General features: G+C 38.8%; 1 protein-coding gene across 1 annotated transcript; it reads right to left on the bottom strand.

Moving 5' to 3' along the window:
* Positions 1–4,265: 4,265 nt before the first annotated feature.
* Positions 4,266–21,109, bottom strand: LOC128732325 (uncharacterized). Its single transcript, XM_053825570.1, has 3 exons — positions 20,979–21,109; positions 4,672–4,907; positions 4,266–4,576 (listed from the first exon to the last, which is right to left on the bottom strand). The coding sequence occupies exons 1-3, from the start codon at positions 21,107–21,109 to the stop codon at positions 4,266–4,268; spliced, it is 678 nt and encodes a 225-aa protein (XP_053681545.1).
* Positions 21,110–22,495: the final 1,386 nt, after the last annotated feature.

The following is a 22,495-nucleotide window of genomic DNA, read 5'->3' as shown; positions in this document are numbered from 1 at the left end:
ACGAGCCAACCGCGACGTCTCAGCAGCTACACTTTATGCGCCTTCGCTTTTTTTCTGCCTTGGTGATATGCTTTGCTTTGCCTTTGGCGGAAAGCTCACAAGGCTTTGTAAAATATTACTTGTTTAGTTGAAAATGGGTTGAGAAAATTCAATTAAATCCTCAATTATCATGTGCCGGTCCTTCAAAGGACAACTTGCAATATTAACACAACAACAGTTGCTTGACTGCAACCTCGAGAAAGGTGATCGTCGAAAGTGCTGAACACATCGGGAAGCCTAAGCAGCTTTGCGCGTCTTCTTGTTCTCCTTCCTTTGCACAGTGACAGTAGTCCAGAAAGGCGAAAAGTGGAACTTTTTTTCTAGCGTCTTTTGTTTGCATTTTATCATTTATGGTCTTCAGCACTTTTGTTCGTATGAATATTCCCCTTAATCTAAAATTGTCAAAAGTTAGTCATTGCTTACTGCAATGAAAATAAAAAAATGACTTTTTTGTGTTAGGAAATATAGACATAGTTTCTTCGCCAAAGTTGTAAATATTGTAAAAACAAGCAACTTTGCTAAAGAAATAAAATTTCTATCTTTATCGAGTGCTGAACTATAGAGTATTTTCCTTGGAAATTTTTTATAAAATTATTTTTTCATATTTAGCGTATGTTGGTTGCATTTTACAAGAGTATATGGCCTCAAAACACAGGTTTTTGCAGAAGGTTGCAAATCTCTAGGACCTTTCCTTACAAAGTTGTTGCTTATTTAAGCTTTAGTTTTCCTTAACTTCATGAGCCAAAAGCGATAACTTTGTAGGAAGGAAAGGTCCTAGAGATTTGCAATCTTCTGCAAAAACGTGTATTTTGAGTCCTTCAATAATCGCCTAGAACCATATATTCCTGTAAAATGTTACCACCATAAGCTAAGTATGAAAAACTAATTTTTAAAGAATTTCCAAGGAAAATACTCTATAGCTCTGCACTCGATAGAGATAGAAATGTCATTTCTTTAGCAAAGTTGTTTGCCTTAATACTTTGCATAACTTTGCCGAAGAAACCATGTGTCTATCTAGGAACACAAAAAAATGGACGTGTATCGAACCTTTCAGCGAACGCGAAACTCATAAAACGTATGCTTGCCGTACTCTCAATTGGGTAGTTGGGAACAAGCGAAACCCATACAAGTTTACAGTACTCGTCTTAAGCTTTAAGATGAAGTACTGACTTCATTAATCCAGTTGCCCCATTTTACCGCATAGGCTCGTGAAGCTACGGATATTTAAAGCTTGAATATATGATGACTTAGAAAGTAAAAGTCCCAGAGATTTGTGGTCTTCTGCAAAACCGTGTGTTTTGAGAGCTTCGGTAATTATCTAGAACATTGTATTCTTGTAAAATGAAACTAACAAAAGCTAAGAATGAAAACCTAATTTTTAAAGAAATTTCAAAGAATAGGCTCTATAGTTCAGCAGTCGATAAAGATAGAAATTTTATTTCTTCAGCAAAGTTGCTTGATTTTACAATATTTACAACTTTGCCGAAGAAACTATATCTTTATTTCCTAACACAAAAAAGTATTTTTTTTATTTTCACTATAGTAAGCAATGACTAACTTTTGACAGTTTTAGATTAAGGGGGATATTCATATCAAATGAAAGTAAAAGACACTAGGAAAAAAGAGCCACTGGTTAAAAGTTTCAAAGTTCCGAAGGCCGGCCCTTTTTTCGTTGTTCGTCATTTCTGCCTTTCGTAGTTACCTCCTTTTCAGCCGCTCGTTACTTTAGTATATAACAAAGGGTTAGTCGAAAATTGGTTTCATTTTCAACAGTTTGTTTGCCGTTTTCAACGTTTCGTCTGACATCCATCTGGCAAAGCAGGGCATGGGAAAGTCCCACTTGGTCTGCAGTTCCTGGTAGGCATTTTTTGCTGAGAAAGCAAGACTATGTGCGCCCATGAACCAGCAGCAGTGATTTCGCAGCTGAAATGTTGGATTTAGCCGCAGGCAACGCAGATTGTGTGACGACGAGAAGACCAGTATCTTCCGCAGCTGGTTGTTCCTGTCGACGGAGAAATGAGCCAACTTTTCTTCGGAGCTATTAGAGGTGTTCTGCCAAACATTGAAGCTGTTGTATTGCCCTTCCTTGGGCAGTGAGAAGAATGCCGAAATTTCTAACTGTTTTTATCCATTACTAGAAACCGTCCTTTTAAGGATGAAAACAATAAAGTTTATTGGGCCGGCAGTAATTATTAAAACAAAACATTGGGTTTAGTTTTAATGCGTTTTTCTGCGCATTTGTTGCGGTGAATTAGTGTTAAAATAAACTGCGGCACCGCTCGTGTTGCCGTTGGTGGTACATCACAATAAGGAATTATCAAGGCAACTAGCAATCAACGAGAAAGGGTAGGATTCCTGTTAATTTTAAATTTTTCAAAGGCATTGAAAATCAATATCTTTCTATATTTTCCAATTCGATTTTTTCGATCGATTAGTGTAAATATCTCAGAAATCTAATAAAAATTGACTGATTTATCCCAAACGTTGCTGTAAGACGAAGTCCTTCGTCAAAAATAGAAGAAAAAAGACAAACAACGTAAAAGAACAATCAGGGCTCTGGGTAAGGGCGAAAGTGGGACAGGAAAAGAAGAAAAAAGGAACAGAAGTATTTCTTCTTCTGAAACAACGGATAAAAAAACGAAAGCAAAACAGGGCAAATGAATAAAAAGAAAACGAAAGGTAAAAAGTGGTCGGAAAAGAAGAACAGAATGTGCCAGAACATGTGGAAAAGCAGTACATACAATACGGCAGTAGGGAATCGGGACAAAAAAGAGGGACAGTAGAAACTAACCTAAGAAAGAACAGACGAAAACAGAAAAGCGAGAAAAGACGGAAATCGAGACCGAGAGCAAGAAAAAAATCGAAACGGGTCAGAAAATAACTAAATCTGAGTCAGGAGAAGAGGAAAAATGGACTTGGAAACGAGAAAAAATGGAAGAAAAAAGAAAATAACTATCAGGACTTCAGAAAAGGGCGTGAAACGGGACAAGAAAAAAATAGAGGAAGAGGATATAACGGCCAGGAAAAAGGAAAAGCGAGAGAAAAGGGGGTAAAACGAGAAAAGAAGGAAATACGAAACCGAAAACAAGAGAAATCAAAAGGAAAAAGTAGAATAATGAAAGAGAAAAAAGAAAACCTATTGAAACTACGTGAAAAAAGAAGTCAAACGAGATATAAAAGGAGAAAGATGGGATAAAAATGGAACAGAAAAAGAAAAACGTGATAAACGGATTAAAAAAAGGTTAAACGACAGAGAAAAAGGCAAGTGAGAAAGTGAGAAATAGAAAAGGAAAACCGGAGGAAACAAAACAAAAAAGGAATTAAAAACAGATTAAATTGTGACGGGAAAATGACAGCAAAAAGAGGAAAAACGGTTCCCCCGAAGACGAAACAACTAGAAAGCGAGAAGAAAAGCCGGTAAAAGAGTTAAAATGAGACGACATTTTTTTTAATAAAACGAGTAAAAAGAGTAGAGAAAAGACGGAAAACGAAAAAGAATACGATTAAATACTAGTGAAGCGAGGAACAACAGAATAATGAACCAGGAAACATGGGACAGAGGACAAGGAAAGCGAGAGAAAAGGAGAAAAAAACGGAACGAAAAGTGGAAAACGGGAGAGAAAAAAAAAAACGGCCGGTATTTCTGTGATAAGAAAATAAATAGATTCACTATCCTACTGGATTATTTCTAGGCCAAAACGTTCTTCTGAACGTTCGGGGGCCCCACCTTCGGTTTATGTCTGGGCAAGGGGTTGCAAATGCTTTCCTGGTTCCGGTCTTGGACTCCTCTGTAACTACTGCCTATTTGCAATTCCACGGCATCTAAAACTGGAATCAATCAGACTCTTTTCATTTCATCCCCACACACTTTAAAAACTCAGCAAAATTTGCCGAGATTTGGACAGCCGAGCGTTCGGTGAAAATTTCAATTTTGCAAATCGACGTTTACGGATCTTTATTAACGTTTGGCATCATAAAAAATTTTACCGAACGCTCGGCTGTCCAAATCTCGGTAAAATTTTGCTGACTTCGGCACTTTTTTTAAGTGTGCACAAAAATGTCCATTTCTCCTCAGACAGTACGCAAGCATATGAATGCAATTAATATCATTTATTTTTGGCAAACTTACTTTCACATCTACTAGGATTAGACTATTAATCTTTGGTCAATCTTTTCGGTTGGTCATAGGGATAAACCAGAAAATGCTTCCTGTTTAGTTCGTTAGTTCAAAAATATTTCTCCAAATTCTTTCTCAACTCGAGCGGGCTGGTTTGCGGTCCATGCCGCTCGACCGGTTGCCCGTTCTTGTCGACGATGAACTTCGTGAAGTTCCACTTGATGGCATCGAACAGTGTTCCCCCCTGGCGCTGCTTGAGGAACTTCCACAGCGGATGCGCTTCGTCCCCGTTGACGTAAATTTTCGAAAACAAATCGAACCGGGCTCCCTTCTTCTCGCGGGCAAACCGTTTGATTTCCTCATTACTGTCCGGTTCCTGGTTGCCAAACTGATTGCACGGAAAGGCTAGAATTCGAAGTCCTGGCGACAATAAACAGAGATTTTTGTCAGCGCACACCATTCAGGATCTACACTATCTGTGTCCATCGGACACACACACACACACAGCTTCTTACCCTTGCTCTCTCCGTACTCATCCAGCAGCTGGTTTAGTTCGGCATAGTGGCCATCGGTGTAGCCACACTTGGAGGCTACGTTGACAATGACCAGCACGTGACCGCGGTAGCGATCCCCGCCCAGTTCGACCCGCTTTCCATCGATGTCGACGGCACTGAAATCGTACACCGAGCCGCCGCCGCTGGCGGCTGTCAGCGGATTGCTTCCCGTCTGCGATGACGGGCAGGCCAGGACGCTGGAAGTGTATTTTTTTTTCTTCTTTTATTATCCGCCGTAATATAATATATATTCATGACTTTGTGTGCTGGCCTGACTGGACTGGCCACCACCGACCGGTGTGTGGTGTTGTAATGAAGTTCGTTTGTGTATGGTAATAATATGATTAATTATGCAGCGGATGATTTTTTTTCGGATGTAAAGCTTTTTGTATTTGCGGAACAAAAAGGAACTATATTACATGTGATTAATATGGATAAAGGGTGCCGGTGGAATATTACATAAATGTGGAAATGAATATGCTAGCACAGTGAGGCATGAAATGAATTTTGCCCAAAACTTCAAAGCAGAGTAGGAAACGGTCACGGTTCTGTTGGATTTTGTTGTGTCTCTTTTGCTAGCGACCAAAGTATTCCCTAGCAAGGGACAAAAGGTTTTTTTTTATCACTTTTGAAAAATCGAAAAACTCAACTCGAGTTATTTACTGGCTTGTGCATGCAAACGTTTCGGTTTTTGTCTGATTGGATGGGAAAACAAAAACTTTTCCAGCTGATTCACTCAGCTGCCACTTCAATTCCGCGTTTCTGCGGAAGTGCTTTTTTCCTATTGTGGTTCAGTTCAAATTCAAATATCGAAGCTGCATGCATGCATGTATCATCATCATCATTATCCCAGATCGGTAACGGATTTGCCCGTAGCTATCCTACGCTCAGTTCGTTATGCTGATTGCAACCGGGGCTCACGTACAACCGAAAAATAGATGTTTGCTGTCGACAAATTTGCCCTACTCTATGAAGCACGTACACTCGTTCCGATACTGCTAGAATCAGTTGGAAAAGGACCCCTAGCTAGAGGGTCCTCCTGGAAAGCACTGTAATATTGCGATGATTAAAATGTGATGAACAAACAGTTCAGCAAACTTTGTTTTTTTTTGCTGTCGTCGATTTATCACTCTGTTTACGAACGAAACTGTCCTCTAACTGTTCGAGCGAGCTTTACGCTAATATTCAACGAGCATTCAACGAAGTAGGCAACTGTAGTTTATGAACTTTTTCACCACGACGCGACGCGACGCCACGCGACGGTGGTTGTCGTGTTTTCCCCCCTTTGATGACAAATTGGGTGAACCGAAGTAGGCGAAAACTTGTACATACTTCGCCGAAGGAAATTAGGATGAAGCATCCGTAATATTTTAAGGGCTGATTAATGATTTAACCAATTATCGAGCAAATTTGTCGTCTCTCGCTCGCGTTTGCGAGCCGGGCGTGGTGAAAGTAATAAAGTAACCAGTAATTAATAAAGTGTGCCGGTTATTGGTTGCGGTGCACGCAAAAAGGACGTCCCACGCTGACAGGGAAATTTGCCTTAGAGTAGTCGACTGAACAGGCTAAGACGCTGAAGGAGGTTTTACTGTGAGGCAATCAATCAATCAAGCAGTTTTCGCTGCAGTTAGCAGGTTGTTTAATTGATTTATTTGCTATTGCAGATTATTTATTTATTTATTTATGTGTTCATTATCTTCGACTACGTCGTACAGATTGCTTTCGAAATAACTAATTCAAATTTAAAGAACAATACAATGCACAATGGGTAAAAACGAGCTCGTAATTCCAAGAATTAGAAGCCGCTGGTTTGGAATCTTACAAGATACCTATTTCTATGTAAAAAGATGCAGGAAATCGATTGGTAATGGTTTCATCCTGCGCAGACTTCGGGAAGTGGTTCATTTTGCCCTTTTTTCCAAAATCATGTTAAAAGCAAATTAAACAGTATAAAAACTTATTTGCCGCCCGTGAAACAAACTCAAATAGCTTCCATATTTTGTCAAAACATAAGAAGCATCAAATTCTATCCATTCCATACTGTGCGTAATGTAAGAATAGTTAATTTTGCCCAATTCACCCCAATATACATAGATAACTTAATTAAAGCGATTAAAACTAACTCAAAGGTAAAAAAAAGTCTTAAAAAAATGTGCATTTTATCGTACTGAATAATTTTGGAGAACAGTCGAAAGCAATAAATTAATTGCATGCGGAGTTATTGTACAGAATTGATTTTTAAGTGTACTTTTTAAATAAATCATTATATCTCGCAACTAGCAAAAGATAGATAGTTACTATATTCAGCAAAGTTGCTCATTTTAGTGTGTTCTATAATTTTTCTGAAGAAATTTTACTATCGACACACTCAAAAATGCCCAGTCTCATAGCGTCTTTCTGCATAACCACTCACGAGGCAAACAACTTGTGAGCAGCCAGCTGCCCGTGAGGGCTACCGGCACACTGGGATACAGCTTTTGCATTACTTTTTCTTTTCTTCTTCATCTTACGCCCTCGATTCTACACGCGGGTGGCAGTGCGAGTGCCTTGCGAATGATCGGTATCAGTTGCTCAGGCTGCAATGACATGCGAGAACGACGACCGTGGCTGTTAGCTAAATACACTTTCGCAAAAGTCGTTGCAGTGCATGAATAAACATTGAGAGGGAGTCCGAAAGGAATGCTTTCGCCAACGTGCGTGTGTGAGAAAATTAGCTCACACAAGTGCGGGCTTCGCAACACTGGTCACAGTCAACCGCCATTTCTTTTGAATAATTATTGGTTTCTTGAAACCCATTATTAGAATGATGAACCTTCAAAAACGAAAAAGTTCGGTTCATTTTTCCTGTTACTTCAGAAACTTCGTCCTCATCCCTTGCTACTTCATCGAAGATGAATCTGCTGATCGCGGATTCTGAAGAGATTCGAAAATCTCTCCCGAAAAATTTCTAAATAATTTAATATCATCAATGCCACTTTCCCACCACGTTTATCTGAGTGTTTTGTTAGTTTGAAAAGATGCGCTGTATTTTATTGATAAACTTCTCCAAAGCCACCATCGTTGAAAAATTACGATTTTTTTACGCAATAGCAAATGAACGTGTTTTTGTAGATCAGGAGAGAATCAGACAAAACGAACCGATTGTAAATTCATCACGATACTGAATCGATGACAATCAACTCTCCTGATGTCTTTCGAGTAAATTGGTACTATTCGAGTTTATTCCCCTGTCTTTGATGTTTTGACAACATTCTTCTGATGTTTTGACAACATTTTGAAGCTATTTGAGTTCGTTTCATGGGCGGCAAATCAGTTTTTATACTGTTTAATTAGCTTTTAACATGATTTTTGGGGAAAATAGGGCAAAATGGACCACTTCCCGAAGTCTGCGCAGGATGAAACTATCACCAATCGATTTCCCGCATTTTTAAAATAAGAATAGGTACCGTCAAACGGGGTAACTTGCAACAGCGGGGTAACATGCAACAACGCTACATCCATCCAATTTACTGTACTTTTTGATCTGTTACTTCAATTTTTAATCTATATCAGTCCCTGAATCTTGTTGTTAACAGTTCAAAGAAGCCTTAAATACTGTTATGTTGATTTTCTGCTGTTTTGGTGATTTTTGAAAAATCCCACAAGATGGTGTCAAATTCATCGTCAATTTTTCGTCAGTAAAACGTTTGTGTCGCCCACAGGCACTTCAAATAAAAGAAGCCTAACACTCATTTTTTATAGTAAAATAAACAGTAAGGAAACAGAATAATTGATTTATGATGACTAGTTTTGTTTATCTTACTTGTTACCACATTATTCGTAAAACAAGTACATAAACGGGGTAACTTGCAGCTGGTAGATATAAAAAGCTGTGTTCCGTTACCTTCAAGAGGCACGTTATCATTTAATTTTGCAATACAATACTAAAGCACATCTGAAGAGTGTAAGATACTTTCGGTAAATCGGAAATATGCCAGTTTATCTCTGGATATACTGAAAATGGCCATTGAAGAGGCCAAAACGGAAGTAACCTTACTGAGAGAATCGACCAGCAATATGACAGTGTCTAATTACGATCACTCGTAACGTAATGACCATCCATATATTACGTTATCGAGATATCGATGATTTTTAACTCTCCCGCTCCACTTCATGACGCGATTTTACATAGTGGATATACGACGTGTAATGCGCTGTTACACAACTCCCGCTTCCCTAAGTGCGTTACGTAATATGTGAATGATCCTTAAAGAAGGCAGCTCTATCGGAACCAGACAAGGAATATCAATTGCATGAATAAAACAAAAAGTTGTTTCTGTAATTTCCGTTACGGGGCTCATAAATTTTTTTCACCAACATGACATAGGACATTCATGCGTATATTCATAGCAAAAGCATTAAAAATCGCAAGTCGGATTACCATTTGCATATTAAAGTCAAAACAAACTCATTCAAATCTTTAAAATCGTTCAATTTCCAAAAAATATTGCTTGTTGCAAGTTACCCCGTTTAAGGGGTTACTAGTAAAAAATTAGTTAAAAAATTCTACAACAGCCAATATTGATCGCATATTTTTTCTCAATATGTGAAATTGTTCTATGGTAGACCTAATAACTTTGTATCAATTAAATGTCCTCAAATGTACTACAGATAAGTTTTCACTTGCACTCATAGTTGAGAACTGTTGCAAGTTACCCCGTTTGACGGTATCTTGTGAGATTCCAAACCAGCGGCTTCTAATTCTTGGGATTACGAGCTCGTTTTTGCCCATTTGTGCAATGCACAGTGGGGATTTTTTTCGAAAAAAGTCCTTTTTCTCTATATCTCGAAATGCCGCTGAGCTAGGATCAATCTTTTGATGTCAAAAGAATTATATTTCTATAAGGATTCCAATGGTATAATGCTTGTTTACGGCACGCATCTGTTTCCAGCCGTTTTTGCCGTTCTTTTTTCGACATGAAGGTATGTAAAAGTCCAAATCTCTGGATTCTGCTGGGATAAAGTTGATCTTTCTTCGCCATAAATAAGCTACCATTAAGCGGAATTTGACGACATGGTATTTGTTTACGAAAAATTATTGTTTATTGTTGTTTTTGTCAAATAAACGGACTGTTATTCTAGTTTCATCAATGTTCATCAATAAAAGTGAATTTCTCTAGATCCCGATGGAATAAACCAAAACTTTTTTCACCAAAAGAAAATTATTTTTAATGTGCATTTAAACAGTTTGGTGTTCGTTCACGACACCTGTTTGTCTCTTGTCGTTTTGGTCAAATAAAAATCATGCTACCTTAATCTTGCAATGCTTAGTGAGAAAATTTGGGTAAAATGACTATTTTTGCCGCGATTAAATACCCTGACATCGGATTATACATAAAGTTAGCTTTTTTGTGGTGGAAACAGATCGGTTTTATCCCAGCGCACAGTGGTCAAATTTTGAAAAAAACACGAACATTAGCAATTGGATAAAAAATGCTTTGGCTTTTTATCAAAAAATAACACATTTTTCAATTGATTTTTCTGAGATTTCTTTGGAGATCTCCTGATAGAAATATTTTTTTAGATAAAATGTAGTTCTTTCACCTAATAGTGCGGCTGGTTTGTGCGAAGCTGCCCGAAATTGAAAAAAAAATTTTTTTTTTAAATATTGCAAATTTTTTTATATTTATTTTATAACCTATTAAATATGCGCCCTAGCGACAAACAATTTTCAGTGAAAATGTGAATTTTAGCAAACACTCGAGTCTTTTTTTACACGGTTTGTTTTTTTCGATTACTCAAGAACGGTGCAATTTAGGGACCATTTACAAAATACGTGACGAATGTCGGGCCTCTCCCAAACGTATTGAGAAATAAATGAATGGTCCCTAAATAGCCCCGTTCTCTATATTCGAAAAAACAAACCGTGTAAAAAAAGTACTTGATTTTTGAGCGCTCCTTTTTAACACATCATTATATTTCGTAACCGGTAAGAGATAGATAGTTAATATGTTCAGCTAAGTTGCTTATTTTAGTGTGTTCTGCAACTTCTTGAAGAAAAAAATTTGTTTGAAACTTTTAAAACAACAAAAGTTCGTACCACCCTAATAGATGAATAATGATGGAGGTTCCAACGACCCATGGCACGACTGAAATTTGCGTAGCATCTGCATATTTTCCAGGAGATTTGGGTGAAGTACCTCCACCAGAAGTGGTAAATTTGGTTTCTTACTGCAAGAAACAAAACAAAGCACTTGTAATTGGATGTGATGCAAACGCCCATCACACTGTTTGGGCCAGCACAGATACCAATAACAGAGGTGAACTCCTTTTAGACTATATATCATCAAATGATATAGATATATGCAATAAAGGGGAAGAGCCAACTTTTGTAAACGCAATAAGGCAAGAAGTACTTGACTTAACACTATGCAGTCCAACGATGACTGATAAAATAAAAAATTGGCACGTATCGGATGAAGAATCTTTGTCCGATCACAAGCAAATCATATTTGATTACGAAGCTAATCAGCAACTTAAGGAAATTATAAGAGATCCCAGGAAAACAAACTGGGATCAGTATAATTTGAAACTGAAGGTTGGAGTCAAGAACTTGAAAGGCTGCTCAAGGACATGTAAAGAACTTGAGGACAACTCAAAACAACTTTCAAACCTGATCCAACAAGCTTATCACGAAAGCTGTCCTGCAAAGGAACGCTCTACGAATAGAGATGTACCTTGGTGGAACAAAACTTTGGAGAAATTTAGAAAGAAAACTCGGAAATTATTTAACCGGGCAAAAAGAACACAACAGTGGGAGGAGTATAAACAAACTCTCACTGCCTATAATAGGGAAATACGAAGATCAAAGAGGATTCACTGGAGGCACACATGTGAAAACATTGAAAATACTCCAGCAACTGCTAGATTGCAGAAAATCCTCGCTAAAGATCATTCTAATGGGTTAGGTACTTTGAAAAAAGAGGATGGCTCTTTTACTAACTCAACTAAGGAAACATTAGAGTTAATGATGAGAACACATTTTCCCTGTTCAATCATTAATACATGCGGAGACCAAAGTGCACCGGCATTGAGAACTGTAAATCTTGAAACCAGGACAGACATTCTCGAAATAGCGAGTGAAATGACTGGGTTAGATAGAAACAGGAATGATGCTTGTACTCTGGTCAAAAAAATTTTTACAAGAAGCAAGGTTGAATGGGCGATTGACACTTTTGAACCCTTCAAATCACCGGGTAGGGATGGAATTTTTCCTGTACTACTACAAAAGGGCAAGGCGTTTTTAACACCTATTCTAACAAACCTTTTTCAATCAAGCCTGATACTAGGTCATATACCAGCAGTATGGCGACAAGTACGAGTCACGTTCATTCCGAAGGCTAATAAGAAGGATAAGACTTCACCAAAATCCTTCAGACCGATAAGCTTATTGTCCGTTGTGTTAAAAACAATGGAAAAAATAATTGATGAGCATATAAAATCATCATATTTAGCCAAAGATCCTTAGAGCGAATATCAATTCGCATATCAAGAAGGCAAATCTTCAATAACAGCAGTACAAACTGTTGTAAAAAAACTAGAAAAGTCTTTTGAAGCGAAAGAAATTTCACTAGGTGCCTTCCTTGACATAGAAGGCGCATTTGATAATTCATCTCATAATTCAATGATTACGGCTATGGCGAAACGTGGTTTCGATATATCCATTATCGACTGGATTAGCGAAATGTTATCAAAAAGGGAGATATCAGCAAGCCTTGGAAGCTCATCTATAAGCATTAGAGCAGTAAAAGGTTGCCCACAAGGAGGCGTAATATCACCTCTACAGTGGTCTTTAATAGTTGATGATCTTCTTCAAAAGTTGACAGCGCTAGGCTTTGAAATAATTGGCTTCGCAGATGATATAGTCATAATTGTTCGAGGAAAATTTGATTCTATTATCGCTGACCGAATGCAAATGGCTTTAAATTTGATTTCATCATGGTGTGATAGGCAGGGTCTCAGCATAAATGCCAATAAAACTACTATCATACCATTTACGAGAAGAAAAAAATTTACATTAAATAACATCAGATTGAAAGGAACACTTTTAAAACTTTTAGACACTGTTAAATATCTTGGAGTGTTTCTTGACAGAAAACTTAATTGGAACACACATCTAGAGCAAGCAGTAAACAAAGCAACAAATGCTCTATGGATATGTAAAAGAATGTTTGGTAAGCAATGGGGACTGAAACCGAAGATGATCCATTGGATCTATTCGGCCATTGTCAGACCCAGGATTACCTATGCTTCGTTGGTCTGGTGGCCAAAAACGAAAGAGAAAACTACCCAAATAAAACTGGAAAAACTTCAAAGGCTAGCCACTCTCTCAATAACAGGTGCAATGAGAAGTACACCTTCGAAGGCATTGGATGCTTTACTCTATACACTTCCATTGCATCAGTTTATACAATTAGAAGCCGAAAAAAGTGCTCTGAGGATCAAAAGATCAAAGAACCTTTTGAAGGGGACTTAACAGGTCATCTCAGTATTCTAAAAACTATTAGTATTAATCCTCTTGTAACCAGTAATGAAGATTGGATGGAGAAAAACTACAACTTCAACCGAATATTTCGTGTATTTGAGCCTAGACGTGATTCCTGGGAAGATGGTGGTCCCGATATTCGTCCAGGCTCGACAGTTTTCTATACAGATGGTTCAAAAATGGACAATCAAGTGGGAGCAGGAGTCACTGGCCCAGGAATAGACATGTCAATTTCTATGGGCAGATGGCCAACTGTATTCCAAGCTGAAATACAAGCAATTCTAGAATGTACGACTGTGTGCTTGCGCAGGAACTATAAACATTCAAATATATGCATCATGTCCGACAGCCAAGCAGCTCTAAACGCTCTAAAGTCGGCGACATGCACATCAAAACTTGTCTGGGAATGTATTCAATCACTCCAAAAATTGTCTCGTCGTAACCAAGTCAACTTGTACTGGGTCCCAGGTCACTGTGGAATTGATGGAAATGAGGGAGCTGATGCACTAGCAAGACTCGGATCATCTCATCAATTTGTAGGACCTGAGCCCTTCTGTTGCTTATCTGCTTCTGCTTTAAAAATGGAGCTAAAAGCATGGGAATGTACGAAAGTGGAATCAAATTGGAATAACACTTTCAATGCTAGGCAGTCGAAACGTTTCATCTCTCCAAACGTTTCAATTACTCGCAAAATACTGGAGCTTTCGAAGAAAGATCTAAGCATTTATACTGGTCTTATAACAGGACATTGTCCGAGCCGCTATCATCTGAAGCTAATGGGAAAACTTCATGATGATATATGTCGCTTCTGCGGCATAGAAAAAGAAGACTCGGAACACCTGTTATGCGGATGTCCGGCAATTCTCAATAAAAGATTAAGGTTCTTCGAAAGAGGGCTGTTAGAACCCTCTGATATTTGGAGAACAACTCCCAGCGCAGTAGTGCACTTCATCCGAAGTGCATCACCGGGCTGGACAAATGCTATTAGTCAAACAATGACAATCACTTCTGATAGTGGTGCGTCATCTTGACAAAATAGCTATAATAAAGTGATAAAAATACCCAACATGAAAAAAAAAACAAAAAAATAGATGAATTCACGGTCACCCTAATAGTGCAGAAAGATGCGCTGTATTTTATTATCAAATTTCTACGAAGACACCACCCTGGAAAAATTACGCATTTTTACCCAATTGCTTATGTCCGCTTTTTTCAATATTTGACCACTATGCACAGTGGTCCAAACATCGAAATACGTGATCGTGTGATATTGCGCCGAAACGTGTAGTTTTTCGCATGTAGTGTCTTTAGGAACATTTCTTGGTATAACAAGCCCCTTCTTGTGAGAGAAATCTTTGGGTGATTGATTCCCTTAAAAGTGAGATACGAAATTTATTTTCTATTATTTCTATTATATCTATATTCTATTATATTATTTTCGTATATTCTCGAATATACGAGATACAGGTTTGGTACTTTTGGCAATGTTGTAGTGAATATTAATACAAACAAGTTTGTCAAAGACACCATACTTGTATCTCTTCATGGCAATTTTCTATGAAGCGTTATTCGTGGACAAACCTAGTGATATCCGAAATTTGCAATTATTCGGTTACCGATTAATCAGTGAGCGTTGTCTGCACTAATCGATTAATTCAACTACTCATGCTGGCAGTATTCGATTAAAAATTATTCGAATATTCCTTATGTTATTCGATTAGTTGAATTAATCGAAGGATTAACGGACATCACTAGAGAAACCCTTTAAAACAGTTTTCAAACCCTGACTGATTCTGGTCAATTTTTACGTGTTCATTGTGTTCTAGAAAATTGTTCATCTTACTAAAATCAACGTTTCTGTAGAATATTATTATATGTTATTTTCTAAAGTTTCGGAGATTTCGAGCTTTTATGGTGAAAAATAGTACTTTTTTGAGCTTCAATATTTCCCAAGGTGGCAAATGGTGGCAGATCAAACAACTCCTACTTAAAAGTACCACAAAAAACCTGTAAAAGCAAGTGTCAATTGACTGTATCCGTTTGTATCCTCAAAAGTTATAGTTGTTTCAAAATTCATCTCAGGCATGTTTACAGAACAATTAAACTGTACTTCGGATGCAATAAACGTCATTTTGTTTACGTTGACAATCGCTTTCTATCAAGTTAAGTGAACAACAATTTTTTCGCCTATTTTCGATTCGAAAATGAATGTAGACTTAAAATATTTTGACGCAATTAATAAGAGAAAAGCTTCCAAATAACTAGCTTATGCCTATTTTGTTCTCATCATTTTGATTATCATCATATTGGGGCGAACCAACCAACGGTTGAAAGTCCCATCAAATAGTAAATAAATAAATATTGATTATCATCATTAAATCAATATTCTTATGTTTAAATCCTTGACTTGACTTGACTTGACTAACATTTGTCAACGTTGTAAGTAATTGTATGTTTAATGATGAAGATTGTATAAATAATTGTAATGTTTTATAACAATAGTTGCTCCGATGATGAAGGCATAGGTTTTCGAAACGTCAGCCGAAAACGTGAAATAAAGTTTTCGTAAGAAACCCGAGACCAAAAAGCCACACCTTTTAATAAAAATACAACGGTCTATTATAATTATCATTAGCAATTGGGTAAAAAATGCGTAATTTTTCAAGGGTGGTGTCTTCGGAGAAGTTTAATAATAAAATATAGTGCATCTTTCTGCACTATTAGGGTGACGTGAATTCACCTAAATTAAAAACCAAATTTTTTCATCAAAAAGTTGTAGAACATACTAAAATAAGGAACTTTGCTGAATACATCAACTATCTATCTCTTACTGGTTGTGAAACACTGTTTTTGTGAAGACAAATATGTCAAACTCACAACTAGATAATAAGTGGAGTCGAGCAGTTTTAGTCCGCAAACCTCTGACTTTCTGATAATATATGGAAGGCATGCGATCGGGTTCCATCGTCCTAGCCTTGAAAAGGGATCGCAAGTTGAATGTGACTGCCGTGAATGCGAACTTTCCGCATTCAAACTCCGCTTTTTGAACGATCATTTGACTGTTTTTTGAATCCAGTCAATCTGCCGCTGGCGCTGCTGCCGTCTTACAATTTATGCGGCATCTCAGCAAAAGCAAACAGTCGATCTTCCGTTTTGCTTTGCGCTTTGAGAATATAAACTGCAAACTGACTGGTAGCATACGGTAATGTATTTTTTCGTTCGGCTTCTCACAGTAATAGTTTATCACCCGGACGTCGGTCCGACGCAAGCAGAATATTCGTTTGTATTGGGCGGAGTCCGACCGACTTCTTCCATGCACATGTAGTGGTTGTTTTTTTTTGTAGTATTGAAGCATACGATTGTGCGGTTGCTTTTCGTTAGCGCGGTGACTGCCAGTCATTCGACTGTTTTGCAGTCATTCGCTGCTCCAAACGGTGAAGGTAACTTGATCGAAACGAAAATGTTAAAAAGCTTTAGAACGCGTTCGTTCTACTGCGTGCAATAGGCGTTTGACTGAGCAAACTGCCAGTTGTGTTATGCATAGCGTTCGTATTCCACAACTAAACGGACGGTGTGAACTTGAATGCGCGTTGGTGTGACTGCGGTAGAAAAAAAAAGGATCGGTCGAAGCCCTGATCCTAGCGCAAGGCACATCAGGATGCATTATGACACTGCTTGTCGGCGAACAACGTGAACACTGGCTGCAATAGGCTCAACTGTGCCGGAGGGCTACGGGGTTTCCATCATACCAACTACAGTGCATCCCGGTTGACGATGAGCATCTGACCTTCGAACTAAATATGATACCGAAACAGACCAGTAGCTTCAGAATAGTGCCTAAGTGAGCGTTCAGAACCAGTAACCAGTAGGCACCCGCAGTCAGTTTCCTTCGCTTCAGCGGTTGGGGTCTATCTTCTCAGCGGTATCCTGTTTCTCCCAAAGATTAGCGGCAGATTAGCGTAATATCGATTGCTGTTGGTGTTGCTGCATTGCGGTCGGCTTTCGTACCATAATTTGAAAAATTTTCTGGTGAGTACTTCAGCCGGCCAAGTACTAGGTGACAGGTGCAGGAGTTTTAAGCTTTAGTATTCACGACCTTCTTAACCAACTTGACAATCTCGGGTGGTGCACCATATTGCAACTCCTTAATCAACTCATTCACGTTTTCAACTGAAACATCCGGATGAATTCGGGATAAATAGATCCAGAATTTATTTTCCGGGACAGGAAATTTGTAGGTACTAGTCGGTACTAATACGCAGTGGAAATTCATTCCACTAGCACCACCGCATATGGGCGGAGCGTGGGAGAGAATGGTGAGGTCTGTAAAGTCAGCAATGAGATCTCTAAATCAGTGACGAATGCCGTGTTAAGAAATTTTCCAGACAGTTCGTGGTGAAGTCGAGTCGATGGTGATTTTGCGATGGTTAAAATGCCATTGAAGTCATCGCAGCATGAAGCTCTTAGGGTTAATTGTTTTATTTTGCTCCGTTCTAGCGGAGTGAAAGAACAGGAATGGTTACCAACGGTAACAGGAGATGGTCTACGGAATGGATGAGAGTAGTGTCAATATAGGCTAGACCGGTTTTGGGCAAGGTGGGTGGAAGAGTATTTGCCGACAATCACACGCAGAACGAAATGGTTTGGTTCACTAAGGAGCGATCGGTGTAAGAGGGTGAAATTGTATTGATTGTGAACGAATAAGTGCGTACGTTGTACGAGAACACAATTTCTGATGAGGATGTAAGTAAATTTTCTTGGTATATTCACCGAAAAATAGAAAAATTCAGAAAAAAACAGAAATAGAAAAACAGACAAATAGACACAATGGGAGGGAAGACGGAATGTGAAAAAAAAAACGGAGCAGAAAAGACAAATCAAAATTTCGGTTGAAAAGGGCGAAAAACGGGATAAGACGAGAAGAGAGAAAGGAAATAATGTGAACAGAAAAAAGGAAAAACGAGAGAGAAAAGGAGGGACAATTAGATAATAGATGAACGATTGAACAGAAAAAGAGAAAAACATGAGAGAAAAGTGGAAAATGGGAAGGAAAATGAATGAAAACGGGTCAATAAAAGCAAAACGGATCAGAAAACAGGAGAATCCAAAAGAGAAAAAAGAATATCGAGAGAGAGAGAGAGAGAGAGAGAGAGAGAGAGAGAGAGAGAGAGAGAGAGAGAGAGAGAGAGAGAGAGAGAGAGAGAGAGAGTGGAAACGGCGAACACGGCAATAAGAGATCAAACTGGATATAAAAGGAGAAAGATGGGACAAAATGGGAATGGGATGGGAAAATGGGACAGAAAAAGTAGACTAAAAACCAGGAAAAACGGATCAATAAGTAAGGTAAAACTGGAGAGAAAAAGATGAAAAACGGAAGATAAAAAGGGAAACGCGGGGAACAAAGGGAATATAGGGCCAAATCATATTAAACGTGGCAGAAAAGTAGAGAGAAAACGGGACATCTAAAAAAGGAAAAATGGAACTGATGGAGACGAAAAACAAGAAGGAGGAAGGTTAGACAGAAACGAAACCTAGAAAAGAAACAAGGAAGAAGGGACGAGAAAAAATGGAAAATGGTAAAGAAAATTACAAAAAAATGAAAAACAAAAGAAAAAACAGGATTGAAAAAGAAAACGGTACAAAAATCAGAGAAAACATGGGACATAAAAACGAAAAATAATAGAAAAAGAAGAAAAACGGTAGAAAAAATCACGGAAGTGAGAGAAAAAACCTAGAAAACGGTACAAAAAAGAAGCAAAAATGGTAAAACGGGACTATAAAAGAGAAAAAAAAAGAACAGTAGAGGTGAAACGTTCGAAAGAGTAAGACGATATATTCCTAATTTCCAATCGTTAGTCCGTTTTCGTCGCCTGGGTCTTTGCCGATTGTTCCGATTAGAGTTATTATTACTTACGGAGTCCATTGCTTTGATTTTTTAGTGGTTCAGGCTTGCAAAGCCCGCAACGAACCCCACAGTATCGCCCTCCTCACCTGTCAGCATATCGTCTTGGCCGTTTACCAGCCAAGACGATATGTCATTCCTAATTTCAAGTAAAACTGCGTGTCCATGTCCAAATTCAAGTCTAATTTAATTCCAATATTTTAAGTGGAATTTAAGCTTTGACTTGAAGACCAACCTAAGCAACAATTTGGGTTTTATTAGACTCTTGAAATGGTATTTAATACCAAAATTGGTTATGAAAACCGCCATAAGAGTACAACAAAACACACATTGTTGCTTGGGCAATTTTAACTAAAATTTGAAATGCAATTTACCTCCAATAGCAATAACAATTTTAAGCTCAATTTCGAGCATAACTTTAAATTCAGTATCAACTACAAGTTTAAATCCAATATCCAACTTCAAGTCCAATTCCAAGTCTAATTCAATTCGATTTTAAGTAAAATTTTGAATCTCAAATAAAAGCTTCAAATTTTCTTTTAAGTTTGATTTCATGTCTAGTTTCAAATAAAACTTCCAGTCCAAATTACTCCAAATTTAAGTCCAATTTCCGCACTAATTTAAAGTAAAGCTTTGTGCCTAAATTATTTCAAATTCTAGACTAATTCTATTTCAGTTCCAGGTCTAATTTCAACTTTGATTAAATCCAATTGCTCCCGAGAGTCCGGAGTTTTGAACCTGATCGGTAATAATAGATTCGTTATCCTACGGTTATTTGATTTTCGTTGCAACAACGAAACAGGTCAGGAACTACGGACAAGCGGACGGGTTTTTCACAGGAATCGCTTAGCATGATGGTTCACTTCTCGTACCAGAAATGGGTGGCAATATCTTTGCCTGTATGTCAGCTGTTAGCGAGTCCGTGAATAAAACAAAACCTAGGATGGGCCGATGCCGAGTTGAGGCGCTCAAGCAGGCGTCATTGACTTTTTGGATCTCGAAAGCCTTTCTTTACCTTGATTCACAATCCGTCAACGATATTGTTTCTGACGGTAATTACTGTTGCTCGTCGCTTTTCGGTTGCTTTCAACAAATCAACAGGCGTCTCCATCGAATACTTTTTGATGGAGACGCATTGTTATTTGTGGGCGTACTGTGAAAGCAAACCGTACCTACTTTATAAACCATAAATTCGGTAAATTTTCGACTAGTTTAAAAACAAATAAACGAAGCACAAGTGCTTCTAAGATAATGCCAACTAAATTAGGTCAGATTTTATCCTCAACATTGCATTGGAACATTGCCAAAAGAGCCAACCCAACGGCCAGGGCATTTTCCATTAACCTCAAATTGCTCGATTTCACCAGACACACTCTCAATCAATTCGATAACTTTTGGCAGCGAGAGTATGGTTTGGAAACCAGAAAAAAGCACCCGTCTTCCACTCAATTTCTTTGCTCCGATAGCCCTCACACAAACACACACACACACGGGAAGAGTGATTGACGATCAGTTGGTTAGGTTTATCCAAACGGCCGGCAAAACCCAACCAACCCCTGCATCATTCAATCTCATTCCGGAGGAGGAGTGCTGGCCCCCCGAAATTGGAACGTGTCCAAAAAATCGTGCTTCAACGCTTTCATTCTCGATCGAAAAAATTTTTCGTTTTTCGTTTTGGTTTTGTTCTCCACTTTTCCGCTAGAGCACATGAATCAAATCCGAATGGATTGGTGGATATGGATGTGGTGTGGTGGTGGGGTGAACCGAAAGAAAAATGACAACCGGAGCATTGTGCTGTTGCTGCAGCACATACCGAGAGGTACAAGGTATACTAACCTGGACGTTGTCGACGACAGCAGGTTTATGGCAACGACGGCCGTTCCGAACAGTCCAGCAACGGTCGTGGCTCTAGCAGTTCCAGCCCCACGACGGGTCACCGACGACGACGACGCCAGCAGTCGCAGCAGGAACATTTTTCGCGCGGCCGGAATCGGAAAACCTAAAAATAGAGTCAACCAGAGAAGTGGAAAGAACGAACGAACGAAAATTAAAACTAATTGAAATTGGCACATTCGCTTCGGTTGGTTTGGTTCTGTTCGCAAAAAAAAAATAAGACCATGGCGAGGGGTAAAATTTCCTCCTGTATAATTAAATGGCGCTTGATGGTAATTGCATGTTGAGTTGTTTGAGGCTAAGCTCGGAAGGAGACGCAGATTTGAAAGAGGTGGCTGAGGTTTGCTATAAACATTGAAGAGTTAATTGGCTGGCACCACGAGAGGACGGAACACAGCAGAACTTAATCTTCATTCACTTTGATGACATGGGATGGCCCCCTCCGGGGGTGGGACCCGAATCCCATTCACTCGCAGCTCGGAGTGTCTGTCAGAGTCTGTGTGCTAGCTAGCTAGCTAGCTAGCTAGGTCATCGCAGAATCATCGTACAGCGCTTGGAGCGATTTGTTCTTTTATCGGATGACAAAGAGAATAATCTGCTAATTGGGAAAAGGGCTTTTTGCAGTCCGTCGTATTTGTTGGGGGTTGAAAATTTGTTCGCTCGGAAATGTTCCCAACCATTTCGCAAAGCACAAAGTAAGTACCGAATTCGAAATTTCTCCCTCGTTAGCCATTTATTTTCATAATTGATAACGAACAGAGAGCCGAGCAGTGCAATGCATGGTGGGAAGTGAACGAGAAAATAAAACCCGGGGAATGAAAAAAGGAAGCTCTTTATTGGGTAACTTTTCAATAATTCATTAGGTTTTTTTTCGGGAACCCACGTCACAGCAAAAGTGACTTTAAAAACTTTTAACGAAGGTGACACATTTAATTCCACGTGTCTTTATAGACCACAATCTACGCGATTAATACGTTCGGCTTATAAGGTAGATTACCACCAATCTGGGGTTTCCGGTGTGCCCCGGTTATCGCATAGGTACGTGTTGATGTTGACGTCCGTCCGGTGATAAATGTTTCGGCTTTATGCTGCCGCGGTGGTGGTAATCTATATAATGCACTCTTTATGGTGCCCGTTAAAGTGACGCTCGCGCTCGATGTGACCGGCTCTGAATCGTAATTCGATTTAATGTTGCCGATTTTTTACGGTACGCTACACTCCTCTGTCGTGTTACTCGGGCACCGATTGTTCGATGTGCAAAAAAAACCCAATCCGATAAAACTGCCCGGCATCAGGTGGATCACGATTTTACGGCGTCAATAATGCTTGTTTTGCTGTTTTGATTAGATTTGTGATCAGTGGGAACGATCATTGTTGCGCTTGCACGAGTGATTATCGGTTGATTTTATAAATGACTGGTTCAGTTTGAATTAACAAATCACCCCTTCGGAGGCAAACTTATAGTG

Source organism: Sabethes cyaneus, chromosome 1 (assembly GCF_943734655.1).
Source record: "Sabethes cyaneus chromosome 1, idSabCyanKW18_F2, whole genome shotgun sequence".
Classification (NCBI taxonomy): Eukaryota; Metazoa; Arthropoda; class Insecta; order Diptera; family Culicidae; genus Sabethes; species Sabethes cyaneus.
The sequence above is the reverse complement of the archived record's forward strand: the minus strand, read 5'-3'. Positions and strand labels throughout refer to the sequence as shown.